This window comes from Polistes fuscatus, unplaced genomic scaffold, assembly GCF_010416935.1.
Source record: "Polistes fuscatus isolate 324 unplaced genomic scaffold, CU_Pfus_HIC Scaffold9, whole genome shotgun sequence".
In the NCBI taxonomy this organism is placed as follows: Eukaryota; Metazoa; Arthropoda; class Insecta; order Hymenoptera; family Vespidae; genus Polistes; species Polistes fuscatus.
This window is the reverse complement of record NW_025113173.1, coordinates 7,714,885-7,727,463: the sequence shown is the minus strand read 5'-3', so window position 1 is coordinate 7,727,463 and position 12,579 is coordinate 7,714,885. Positions and strand designations below refer to the sequence as shown.

The window sequence follows — 12,579 nt, the reverse complement described above, 5'->3', positions numbered from 1 at the left end:
TGTGTGTGTGTATATATGTGAGTAGATGAGAATACGTATTTACGTAGGAGAGGCCAGTTACCTCTCGTCCGCACTCGAATATGACGACACACAATATTCCTCGAGCTAGTGTATTTCGCACCAGGAAAACCGGAAAACAGTCACATTTGTCATTGTTGTAACGGACAAGGAATAGTGCATACCAGAAAATGGAGAAACGTTCGTATATATAGATATGTATATAAATACGTACAGGATATATAGTTGTACCAATACGAAAAGAGAAATATTAGAAGAAAATAAATACGAGCTTAAAAATAAAGATAAATTTATAATGGATTGATCTATTACGATCGTACTAGCATAATGAAATAGTTTAAAAGGGAAAGATTATTTGATCAAAGAGGAGACCGTTCTAAACAGTATTCAAATGTATTGCAACCTACAAATTACAGTAACTCAATTACATTATGTCCTATTTTGAGAGATATATTCTCTTCTTCTATATATTATAATCACATATACATTTATACTTGTATACGTGTATACATCGTTTTAGTAATCTATCTACGTCATATAAACACAATAGCAAAACTAAAGATCATTAGCCGGATACCGAGGATCTATTAGGATGATATGAATACTCTGTATTATCCTAGGACGATCCTACGAATCTATTTACGATACGGTTCCTTCCTAAATCCATGAGGACTTATGGCTAACGATGTCCTTTACGCTTACGTGATATCCTACACGCTTGAGGTATCGCAAACCAAAGTTAAAAGCTAGCGCATTAAGAAGGTAATGCTTGGAATATTTGATGAAACGCACACTAGACTCTTTTATACACTGTTAAATCATGTAACATGACGCAAATAAGATCATTATTTTCCATACCATATTACATTCCAAAGGAAAATCTTTTTTCTACTACGTCGTGTTGGAAATATACCGATTAATCGAAATGGTACTAACTAAAAGCGCATAGTACCCAATGTCAAGTATAAATCATAAACGATGAGAACGGGGTGAAAACGATGTTGTCGGAACGCTTTTACGCAGCTGTGCGAGCAAAAGAGGGCAGTTACCCTTGACGATGACACCCGAGAGTGGCTCGCTCGGCAGCTATCCTCGTAGTGCTTCACACGAGGAAACCCGGAAAATAATCGTGTTTATTAGAGAGAGAGTCGTATGTTAACGTTTATCTTTCTCTCATACCATATATTAAGTTCAATCCTATCTTTATACTTTGTCATACATTCCTAACTGTTCGTTCATAACCGCGACGAAAGTGATCAGTTAACGAACGAATAAAGAACAGACCAAAAATAGAATAATGAATAATTCGTGCTATTTCGATTAAACGTGTGTGTGTGTGTGTGTCAGTGTGATCCCCGAACACGTTCCCACTCCTCTAGAGATCATTTAAAAAAAAAAACAACAAAATATTGCGGAATAATAACGCAAAGAAGGATACGTTGCGTCAAGAAAAAACTGGAGTTCGTTATGAAATATAGTCGAAAGAGATGAAATGCATAAGTTAAGTTCTGTTCTGTTTCGTTCTTTTTCTTGGCTTTTCGTTTTATTTCCATTATTTTTGTTTTGTTTTGTTTCTTTTTTTTTGCTTTTTTTGTTTTATTTGGTTCTATTCCATGCGGAACGTCGAGTAGTGCGCTGGAGTTTGCGCTGTTAAATTTCGTTCATATAGCGCAGGTACGTTCGAGCACGTCGGTGCATGCGCAATGGTGTATTGATCCTACGAATCTAAGATGCATGCACCATCATCCAGTGGTCCATTGGCTGTATACAATGCCATTACTGTTCTACGTTCTTCCGCCGTTTCATTAAACGGTACGAACTTGTCGTGTGAGTAATGAAATACACGACAGATCCTTCTTGCATTTCCGATCGATAAAAAGCCACGAGAGACATCACTGAGGAAGATCGTAAGAGTTTGGCCGTTGTTTAGATTATGACATCTATTGAGAAACGCGAGATTTCGGCCTACAAATGAACACGCACCGCTAACACTTTTTGGAATCCTGTTTAACGAGTACGTACTAAAAATCACGCGTTTTATTATTATTATTATTATTATTATTATCGAAAATATTAACGTTTACCAATGTTTAACGATCTTATTGGTTTTTATTTTCTTTACTTTTTTTTCCCCTATTTTCGCAATATTTATAAAAGAAACTCGACATTTTTATTTTATTCATTTCTTGAAAATACATCGCATCGAATCACCGATCAATTTACTTTTGTCTACCTTAATGTCCAACTACGTGACCATAAGTAATCGTTCATTTTTAAATCGTTTTTATTTTATTTATTAAAAAATTGAAATATTTATACACTCTAATATTTATATTCTTCTATTTTCTTTCAAAATGATTCTAATGTCAGGAGTGAATTTATAAATGATCGTTGGTAAATCGTATGAAAATTTATCAAAAGAAAGTAATACGAACACGTTATGCTAAATGATAAAACACAATACGTATGAACGACTCCAAGTTTAATTTCAACTCCTTCGGCATAAAGTCAATATAGATAGATGGTAGTTAACGCAACAGGTTCATAAATCCCTGACTGGCAATAGCATATAAAGCCTAGTTAAGCTAACGTTATAAAGGTAAAAGTGTCGATTGTATTAAACTGCAGGCTCGTTTCGACAATAATTTATTGATCGACCCCCACAGTCGTCGATACCGCTAACACTGAGTAGATAAGAGAGAAATCATTTTTACTTTCTTATTTAGGAAAAAAGAAAACAGAAATAAATAAAGCAACGCAAACAAAAAGAGACAAATTTTGGAAACAACTTGTTTTAGTTTTTCTTTTTCTTTTTTTCTAAATTTTAGGAAATAACCGATCAAAGGTATACAAAAAAATCAATGTACGAGAAAGATAAAGTACAATGATAGCGAAATTAATAGTCGTAATCCTCGCCGCGAGGATTTGCCATGGGAATCCTGATGCCAAACGACTTTACGACGACCTGTTATCCAATTACAATCGTCTTATTCGACCCGTTTCAAACAACACAGATACGGTCGTTGTCAAGCTAGGTCTTCGTCTTTCTCAGCTCATCGACCTGGTAAGAAGCTAATTTTAAAATCGTTCCTTCTCTACCCGAGATAGTTTTCTTAAATAAAATACTTCAAAATAGAAGATAACAATCCAATATTAAGAATTTCATTTCATTTGCAGAATTTAAAGGATCAAATCTTAACGACTAACGTTTGGCTCGAACACGTGAGTCCCTATAATAACAATCTGATAAATAATATAACAAATAAGTCTGATATTTAAAATAAAAACATAAAACGAATATAAAAATGTTATCGTTTACTTTTAGGAATGGCAGGATCACAAATTTCAATGGGATCCAACGGAATACGGTGGTGTTACGGAACTCTATGTACCGAGCGAACACATATGGTTACCCGATATCGTACTTTACAACAAGTAAGCAATTTCATGGTAAAATATCTTCTCTATCTCTCTGTAGATACGATGATAGATAAAATAAACTTTAACATCGATTTTCAGCGCCGATGGAGAATACGGAGTAACGACCATGACAAAAGCTATTTTACATTACACGGGTAAAGTACTTTGGACACCTCCGGCTATTTTTAAATCATCCTGCGAAATCGATGTCAGATATTTCCCGTTCGATCAACAAACCTGTTTCATGAAGTTTGGTTCTTGGACGTACGATGGCTTCCAGGTTAGCAAACAAGCAAATTGATTAAAAGAAAATTTGAGAAACAAAAATATATATATATGTATATATATATATATTTACAGATTGATTTAAAACACATTAATCAAAATATGGGAGACAACAAAGTAGAAGTAGGTATCGATCTACGTGAATATTATCCAAGCGTCGAATGGGATATTTTGGATGTACCAGCGGAACGTCACAAAAAATATTATCCCTGTTGCGAGGAACCTTATCCAGATATATTTTTCAATATCACGTTACGTCGTAAGACTTTGTTCTACACGGTTAACTTAATCGTACCGTGCGTTAGTATTTCATATCTTTCGGTATTGGCTTTTTATCTACCTGCCGATTCGGGAGAAAAAATAGCTCTCTGTATCAATATACTTCTATCTCAAACAATGTTTTTCTTGCTAATATCAGAAATCATACCTTCTACTTCATTGGCCTTACCTTTGTTAGGCAAATATTTGCTATTCACTATGATATTAGTCGGTCTTTCCGTAGTCATTACGATAATAATATTAAACGTACATTATCGTAAACCAAGTACACACAAAATGGCACCTTGGGTAAGAAAAATCTTCATTAGAAGATTACCTAAATTATTGTTGATGAGAGTACCGGATGATCTTCTCAATGATCTTGCCGCTCATAAATTACACGGCCGTGGAAAATCTGGGAAAAAGAGTAAATTCAATGCAGCCGTTGCGGCTGCAGTTCAAACTTCATCCATAGTTTCATCCCCGGATTCTGCTCGTCATCAACGTATCGGTGGTACTCTATTCTCATTGTTATCAATTCTTTTCTATACAAAATTTAATAATAATTAGAATAATAATGATCGATTTTATATCGTATTTTACAGGTTGCAACGGTTTACATACAACATCTGCACACAATAGATTTCTTGGAAGTTTTGGTGGCTACAACGGTCTGCCAACTGTCATGTCCGGATTAGATGAATCCCTGAGTGACGTAACGCCTAGAAAAAAGTATCCCTTCGAATTGGAGAAAGCTTTGCACAACGTCATGTTCATTCAACACCACATACAACGACAAGACGAATTCAATGCCGTAAGTGTTGACGAATATAATTATTAATCAATCGCAGATCTTATTATTGGTATAAAAATTGAATAAATAGAAAATAATAATCAATAAGAGTATTTTGTTCCGGTTGTTAATTAATATCGCAATTTAATAAATTATATTTGTCCTATTAAAACGACCAAAAAAAAAAAAAGAATCGTTTCTCAAATAAATATTATTAATAATTTTTATTTTTCTATATTTTTCGTAGGAGGATCAAGATTGGGGTTTTGTCGCAATGGTTTTAGATCGACTTTTCCTTTGGATCTTCACAATAGCTTCCATAGGTGGAACATTTACTATACTTGCTGAAGCACCTGCACTATACGACGATACTAAACCTATCGATATGCAATATTCTTCCGTTGCTCAGCAACAATATCTACCGAGTTCAGAATTGTTTGATCCTGGTCCTTAAAAATGATAACTTCATTTATTCGTGTATTTGGAATACGATGTACAGTTCATACGAAAATCTTGTCTTATACGAATACGTTAAAAAAAAAGAAAAAAAGAAAAATAAAAAAAGATCTGCAAGACAAGAGTTACGACGTCGTCTTTCTTCAAGAAAGACGCGTCTAAAATGATCGAATACGTTTTTCGCTAAAATATCTAATTGTAAACATAATTGTTCGTATGTAATCCACAATTCCATTTCTTTTATCGAAAGGGTAAAAGAAACTTAAAAAAAAAAGAATAACGTAGCGAGTGCTTCAAACTACAAAAAAAGAAAAAAAAAGGAATTTTTACAAAATGTTAAACATCTTCACGAGTAGTATCGGCACTCTTTTAAATCACGGCAAATTTCGAGATAAACGTGGCCTAAAAAATCAAAAGATTCGTTAAAGCGTACGTATGTACAGGGTGGTGTGCGAACATCGTCGAAAATTTTCTAAAGTGTCTTAATGTACTTTAATGTGACGATAATCTTTTTTAATACTTTTTGTAAAATATTGTTTTCCATAAGTGTCTTTAAATAATAAAACAAAAATCACACGTTTTTTAAAATTCCTTGATAATTCTTCATAAGGTAACAAACTCCGAAGTAATCGCCAATTTATTTGGACACCACCCTTATTAATACTCGACAAGGATTTTCATCGTAAAGCTTTAACCACGTAACAATTTAAACGAAATCGATCAAGTGATATTTCGTTGTACGTTTATTTGATATATCTGATATATCACTTATCTCTCCGTAAGAAATATAACAAAGATTTTCTAGTGTGCCAATCGTATGTAACACAGTTACAATAGCGATGTAAGATCTTTATTAACGATTCTAATTATTAGGGATTGCGATACGATTGTAGAGAGAGAGAGAGAGAGAGGAGGGGGAGGAGAGAGTGATAATTATTAATTCGTCAATCTTTACCTGTGAATACAGAAAAATGTCGATAATTAAATTAATCTTCCCGATAAGCAAATAAGTATATTAATACTAGTATATATATTATAAATGTATATGAATAGGTTTTCGATAAAAATGTAGGCAACATCTTTTTCATTACGACTGGCTAAAACATAATCAAATTTGTTCGATACACGCTGTACGCCAATGAGAATAAAGATAAATAATAATAACATTAATAAATCTGTTGAAAAATAAATTATATAATATTAATTTATAAATTGTTTAGCTTAATTTAACTCTTTCGTCTTTTCTCTTATTAATTAATTAATTTAATATTAATTTTCTTTTATTTTGTTCTATATAAAAAGATTATGAACAAAGTCTATTAAATTACAATTTTAATATTAAGATTTTGTTAATAATAAAAGATGCCCGTTTGCAGGCTGCCGATGAAGCAGAGTTGTGTTTAACTAATAGTAAGCAAAGGTGAATTTCAGTTCCTAACTATAATTGGTAATAGTAGAGTATTGTTTTATTCACAACAGTTATCTGCATTCTTTAAATGACGATAAAAATGATTTCTTCATTTTCTCGCAGTTTGTTATAACTAGTTCTTGCTTATCCGAACGTCGGTAATAATTAATTTAAACAGCAAAGATACGACGAATGGATACAATTGCATTCAGATTTCCTGCCAGAATCCAGATAAATATAAATATGAATACATAAATAAATGTAAGTCTGATAACTCGTTAATTAGAACAAAATCACAAAATAATGAACAGAAATCTAGATAGACTCGTATAGGTCAAACAACTATAATTATTGGAAATAAATAGGACGTGATTTGGATTATTATTGGATATTGGATATTATATAAATATTACATAAACGTCTTCTAGTTAGAGCATGGATATAAAAATAAGTATAGAATTCGTGTCAAGTGTACATCGGCCTTTCATCGTAAAACGAGCTTAATATACATTACAACTAAAAGAAATAACTTAAACTTTTGTCATTAGCAAAAGAACCTATGATAAAGGTTGATTTGTTTTATTTTTGTTTGTAGTGGACATCCGCGTGTTTTTATTGACTTGATTTTTAGAAGTTGACAAATCATTACATATAACTTTTTGAATTCCAAGCAGTCTGCGGTTACGTTGTTCACATTCAAATTTGAAAAGGTCTAAAAATATTATCGTTTTGCATTACGCAATAAACGTTGCGTGTACAAGAATTCTATCATGCATTAATAAAACAAGAATCATCGTCATATGTTACAAAAGCTACGCATAATTAAATATCAATGTTCTAACCATAGATTTCTATTCTTCGACATAAATGGCCACTATAATAGTAATGATACTATCCGAGTATTTGTTCTACGTAATAAATCAAATAACGTATTTAAATGTATCGTAATCTTATGCGAGATAAAGTAAATATTTTTATTCTTTATTTTTTATTTATCATTTTTCCCTCGTTTTAAAATGGAATGGCAAATCCTTCGCAATATGCTAACTATCTTTTGCAAGAAGACTTATTATATACAATACTAGCATGTGAGTGTATATATTATGTATAATATATCACGTATAATACAAATAAAACATTCTTTATAGTATTAGTATAAATGGACATACGTGGAATACTTTTAGAAATATATTCACATTATGGCGGTATTTTATCTTTTTCTTTCCTTCTTTTTCGAAAGCTTTCTTCTCCTCTCTTTGTTCTAATATACCTTCATGGAAAGACAATAGCATTGTCTTTAAAACTAATTTCATTGAGCTGGAATGGTATACGAAGCGTACATTTTGCGTATGCTGCCATCGTGTTTATCGATAGAAAAGATTTAACATATTTATTACATGTATGTGCGCTACGTTTAATATCATATATTTTCCCAATGTAACTCGCTCATGTCTTAAATGGTACAAAAATAAAAATTCGCTTGAACACCGTCGTTACTACAACCGGAGGTATGACGATTTTCCTTGCGGATTCTTTTCCTCTAGAATAAAAAATATATGTATATATATACATATATATATATATCAAAAAAAAGTCTACTGTTATATCAACACGATTTACTTAATTAATTATCGATCGATTTTACATACTAGAGAATTAACAAAAAAAAAAAAAGAATAAAAGAAAACAAAATAAAATACAATTAGACAAAATAATAAAAAGGAATATTTTTTAAATTCCAGTCTTACACACACGCACTCATATATATATATATATATATATATGTTTATATATATATATATAAATCTATCGCTTACTCACGCAACATCATAAACGTCACAAGGAGACACGCGTGTTCTGGTTTCTAAAAGGAATTCCTTTCGAAATTCTTTCTCCTTAACGGAAATAAGTTTCACTACACCGCGTGTGGAACGTAATAAATGCAAGCAAGATAACACTTTGACATGTCTTTATGCAACGATGATATATATATATTATATCGCATTCTCTTAGTTCAATTGATTTCGTTCTTTCATATCTTATCAACTAATTCTAATCGAATAGAATTAAAAGTAGATGACTACCACTCATCATCTAGGTTGCACTCGAAGGTTTCATAACGAATAAGCGTAAAACTCGCGTGTACATACGTATACATACATTCATCATACACACGCATCATACATACGTACTATTTGCAGCACAACCTGCTACAATATATATAGGTACCCTTATTAACCATTCTTCCGTTACATTTTATGCACGACGATTATAGAGCATCGAATACGTAGTAGTTTGTTTTTGTTTTCTTTTTCTTCCTTTTCTTCTATTACCTTTTTTGTATCTTGTTTCATCAAATAACGCAATACCTAATTATTATTACTATTATTACATGGAAGGCTGAAAAAAGTACGTCTTTTGTGCATCACGTGGAGAGAGACATTGCACATTTGTTTTTTTTTACAGTAGCAATCAACCTTTCCATGTACCAATGTGACTTTTGCAATTGGGACATAAATGATGAACACTTATGAAGGTACTCATGCAGTACGGCAGACAAGAGCAGAGACAACATCTGAAATAAAACATATTTTATTTAACAATCCTAATTCTTATTTAAAACAAAAATCCTTATCTTATATGCATTGCACGAAAAGAAAAATATTATTTGTAGAATTTAAAATTAATAAATTCAACCTATTTACAACAACTATAATAAATATAATAATAATAATAATGATAATAATAATAATAATACATTTTTGTTAATTGATTTATAGGACAACAAACGTTTTATCTGCGTAAATTAATACTAAATTACTTGCCCCAATAAACAGAGGATAATACAACAAATGTGAGCAGTCGGTTGGTGATCCGATATCGTAGTAGTTTTAATATCAGCATAGCACGACGGGCAGGTTATTTTGACTGCGTGCGGACCTAGGGCGAAGGTTACATGTTGGTGAATGATTCGCACTTCCGGCGGAGGTGCAAAGTTCTGATCCGTATTAAACGACTGTGATGCGTTGCGGTCAGCCGGCGCAACATAATTCGAGGGCATTGGCATTGTAATTTGTTTCGGTGGTTGATTATCTGAAATGTTAAACAAATACGTTACAAATATACATGAATCTTATTTAGAATAAATATGAATATATAAAAAACAATTTAATTACATCATGAATTACTTTCAAACAATTATAATAATTATAATAATATTGTATAACGTACAGGTAGGTGGTACTGGCATGGAAGGTACCCCAACAGGGTATGGTGGATTAGGTACACCACCATAAGCAATAGCTTCTTCATAAGTAGGTGGACCTATTGGTAATGAGGCTTCCACAGGTGCTGATGGTTCCATGTTGCTATTACTCGGTGCAATATTTTTCGCCATATTTTCTAAAATAAAAGGATCAAGAATAACTGATGTAACGTTTTCTTTTTTAATTAATTAATAAACTTAAAAGAATAACTTATCAAATGGAGAATAATTAAATGATTAGTACGTGTACATAATTAATAACATTTACATATATTATTTCTTATCATCATTTTGTAAATAAAAATACATCACATAAACGCAACAATGATAAAGTAATCATTTGATAATAAATTTAATATTTCTTGAAAGTCAGACACAAATCAATTTAAATAATTTGCAATCAAAAAATATAATTCATACGGCACTGACCAAAATTATTTGACCGTCTTACAAAATGATAGAAAATTAGCTTAAATTTTAAATCAACTTTCAAATTAAAACAAACTATTAAATAAATCCAATTTGCCGTGGTATTTATATAAAAAAATCAATCATTTGATCCAAAAAATTAATAATTACGTTCAATCTGAATACGTTATTTACCAACAAGAAAATATTGCCTTCATGCAAAACGTATATTTTAAATACATTGATTAAATATTTTTATTGATCACGTCTATAATTGAATTGGTTGAAAAGTTTTGAGCCTAACATAGAAAAAATCTTTTTTTCGATTAAGCTTATTTTTATTTTATTTTTGTCTTTGATTTTTTATTAAGGTTCAAAACTTTGCAATTCACTCTTGTATACTCATAAGGTATAAACACATCTAATACACAAATACATTTATCTATTTAAATACTCGAAGTATAGATAAACTCTGTAACTTGGAGAATAGAAAGTTGAGTGTTAAGTAACGGAATTACCGGTGACGACACAACACAATTAAATTCGAAAGTATTTGTGTGTGTGTGTGTGTTTTGTATGTGTATATATATATACAGGATGTCCTAAAATTTTTTCACAAGATGTCACAAAATTTTATTAATAAAAATAAGAAAATGATTTAATCTAACTATTCTAAATATCTTAAAAAATTGTTTGATTAAAAAGTTACATAAGACGAATAACAAACTTTGGTATTATCTCATTTAACAGATATCACGCTAATGTATTTTTAATACAAAAAAAAAAAAGATAACTATTTATTAGATTAAAAACAAATATGCTTGAAAAATAAGTGCTTAGAATTTCTATTACCGTTAATTAAATGAAAATAGATAGAGAATATAATTTATTGCATTCTTTTTTCTATTTTTACAACATACATTTTTCTTAGAAAACTTTGAAAAAAAAAAACTAAACATATTTGAGCCTGACTTTTATATAATATTTTTCTTTTAATTTTAAGAGTAAATAAAGTTGATGAGTTGAAAAATTGTGAGCCTAACATGGAAACAATATTTTTTTTGTTAACCCAACCTAGTATATTGAGTGCATAGACAAAAATTGTTGGTGAATACGCCCTGAATTTTTTTTATTTTTTAAAAGATTAATTACTTGTTTAATTTTGTTCCATTTTTTAAATCGCATACATATTTATTTAAAGATTAGGAAATATTGTCTGATGTAAGACAGTGACATAATTATTTACATAATTGACATAGATTCTTGTATGTAATATTTTTCGCTCGCTTTCTCTTTCTTTCTTTCTTTCTTTCATTACTTAACGATAAAGGTGAAAAGAACAAAGATCTAGGATTACCGGGAAAGAACCCATAACGTGGAAGCGTCGACCGGTTAGTTGACACAATGACGTAGATAATTCGTCTCTTTGAATTCTGAACATATCTTTATATATATATATATGTACTACACTAATGGTAAGTATATAACATGACACAATGCATTTCGACCCTTCGTTCTACGCGTCCTTTCCCAATTTTTCTTCCCAACTTTTAAACATTTTCTATTCCCAATTAAAAAAAAAAAAATAATTAAACCAAAGTAAACAACAAGAAGATAAAAATAACACATACGTATAATTAATAATAATTAAATAAGACTTACATGTTAATATGTGTAGAAGAGAAAGAAGAAGTTTACAATTCTAAGAGCGTACCAGGGGATGACAGTGAGGTTATTTTCAAAATCCAATTTCCAAATAACTTTGCAACATATCACAATTTTTCATATAAACACCTTTTATCACGAATTGTTTTTTAATTTCGCAAAAATGTATTTACGTTCTTTTTATATCTCGTAAATATTCCACGCGTTACCCGTAAGACAGCAAAATCCAAGCAACACGCCACGAATCCGACCAACAACTGAACCTAAAGAAGCACATTGATTCGTCATACGATTCACGAAATATTTCGATAATCGAACGCTACTAACCTATCGATAGTTTGGTACTATTATTTTCTATAAGATGGCGGTGCGTATTGTAGTTGCGCGCGCATCGATTTCTTAAGTTGCTTGTAATTATTTTATTTGTATTATATTTTCTTTATTATATTATTATTAAATATAGAAATAAGATGTAATTAATCAAGTATGGTACTTGTACTTTTTGTTTCTTTTTTTCTTTTGTTTTCTTTTTTCTTTTTTAAAGCAGGAAAAGGAAAGAAAAGAACAGTGCGTTTTCTTAGCGCTGCTCCACTAGACGTTTTA

General features: G+C 30.9%; 2 protein-coding genes across 2 annotated transcripts; one reads left to right on the top strand and one right to left on the bottom strand.

Moving 5' to 3' along the window:
- Nucleotides 1–1,753: 1,753 nt before the first annotated feature.
- Nucleotides 1,754–5,408, top strand: LOC122525310 (acetylcholine receptor subunit alpha-L1). Its single transcript, XM_043648033.1, has 8 exons — nt 1,754–2,032; nt 2,847–3,082; nt 3,196–3,240; nt 3,344–3,453; nt 3,538–3,718; nt 3,799–4,495; nt 4,587–4,795; nt 5,022–5,408. Exons 2-8 carry the CDS (start codon nt 2,903–2,905, stop codon nt 5,226–5,228), a joined length of 1,629 nt encoding a protein of 542 aa, XP_043503968.1. The 5' UTR covers nt 1,754–2,032; nt 2,847–2,902; the 3' UTR covers nt 5,229–5,408.
- Nucleotides 5,409–8,592: 3,184 nt separating this feature from the next.
- LOC122525311 (lipopolysaccharide-induced tumor necrosis factor-alpha factor homolog) lies at nt 8,593–12,251 on the bottom strand. Its single transcript, XM_043648034.1, has 4 exons — nt 11,974–12,251; nt 9,870–10,040; nt 9,464–9,731; nt 8,593–9,213 (listed from the first exon to the last, which is right to left on the bottom strand). Exons 2-4 carry the CDS (start codon nt 10,033–10,035, stop codon nt 9,111–9,113), a joined length of 537 nt encoding a protein of 178 aa, XP_043503969.1. The 5' UTR covers nt 10,036–10,040; nt 11,974–12,251; the 3' UTR covers nt 8,593–9,110.
- Between the last annotated feature and the right edge of the window lie 328 nt (nt 12,252–12,579).

Coding starts and splice junctions, on each gene's coding strand:
- LOC122525310 (XM_043648033.1), top strand. CDS start 2,903: ATGATAGCGAAATTAATAGTCGTAATCCTCGCCGCGAGGATTTGCCAT. Junction 3,083..3,195: donor TTTCTCAGCTCATCGACCTG/GTAAGAAGCTAA, acceptor TTTCATTTGCAG/AATTTAAAGGATCAAATCTT. Junction 3,454..3,537: donor GATATCGTACTTTACAACAA/GTAAGCAATTTC, acceptor ATCGATTTTCAG/CGCCGATGGAGAATACGGAG.
- LOC122525311 (XM_043648034.1), bottom strand. CDS start 10,035: ATGGCGAAAAATATTGCACCGAGTAATAGCAACATGGAACCATCAGCA. Junction 9,732..9,869: donor CATGCCAGTACCACCTACCT/GTACGTTATACA, acceptor TTAACATTTCAG/ATAATCAACCACCGAAACAA. Junction 9,214..9,463: donor ATTATCCTCTGTTTATTGGG/GCAAGTAATTTA, acceptor GTTTTATTTCAG/ATGTTGTCTCTGCTCTTGTC.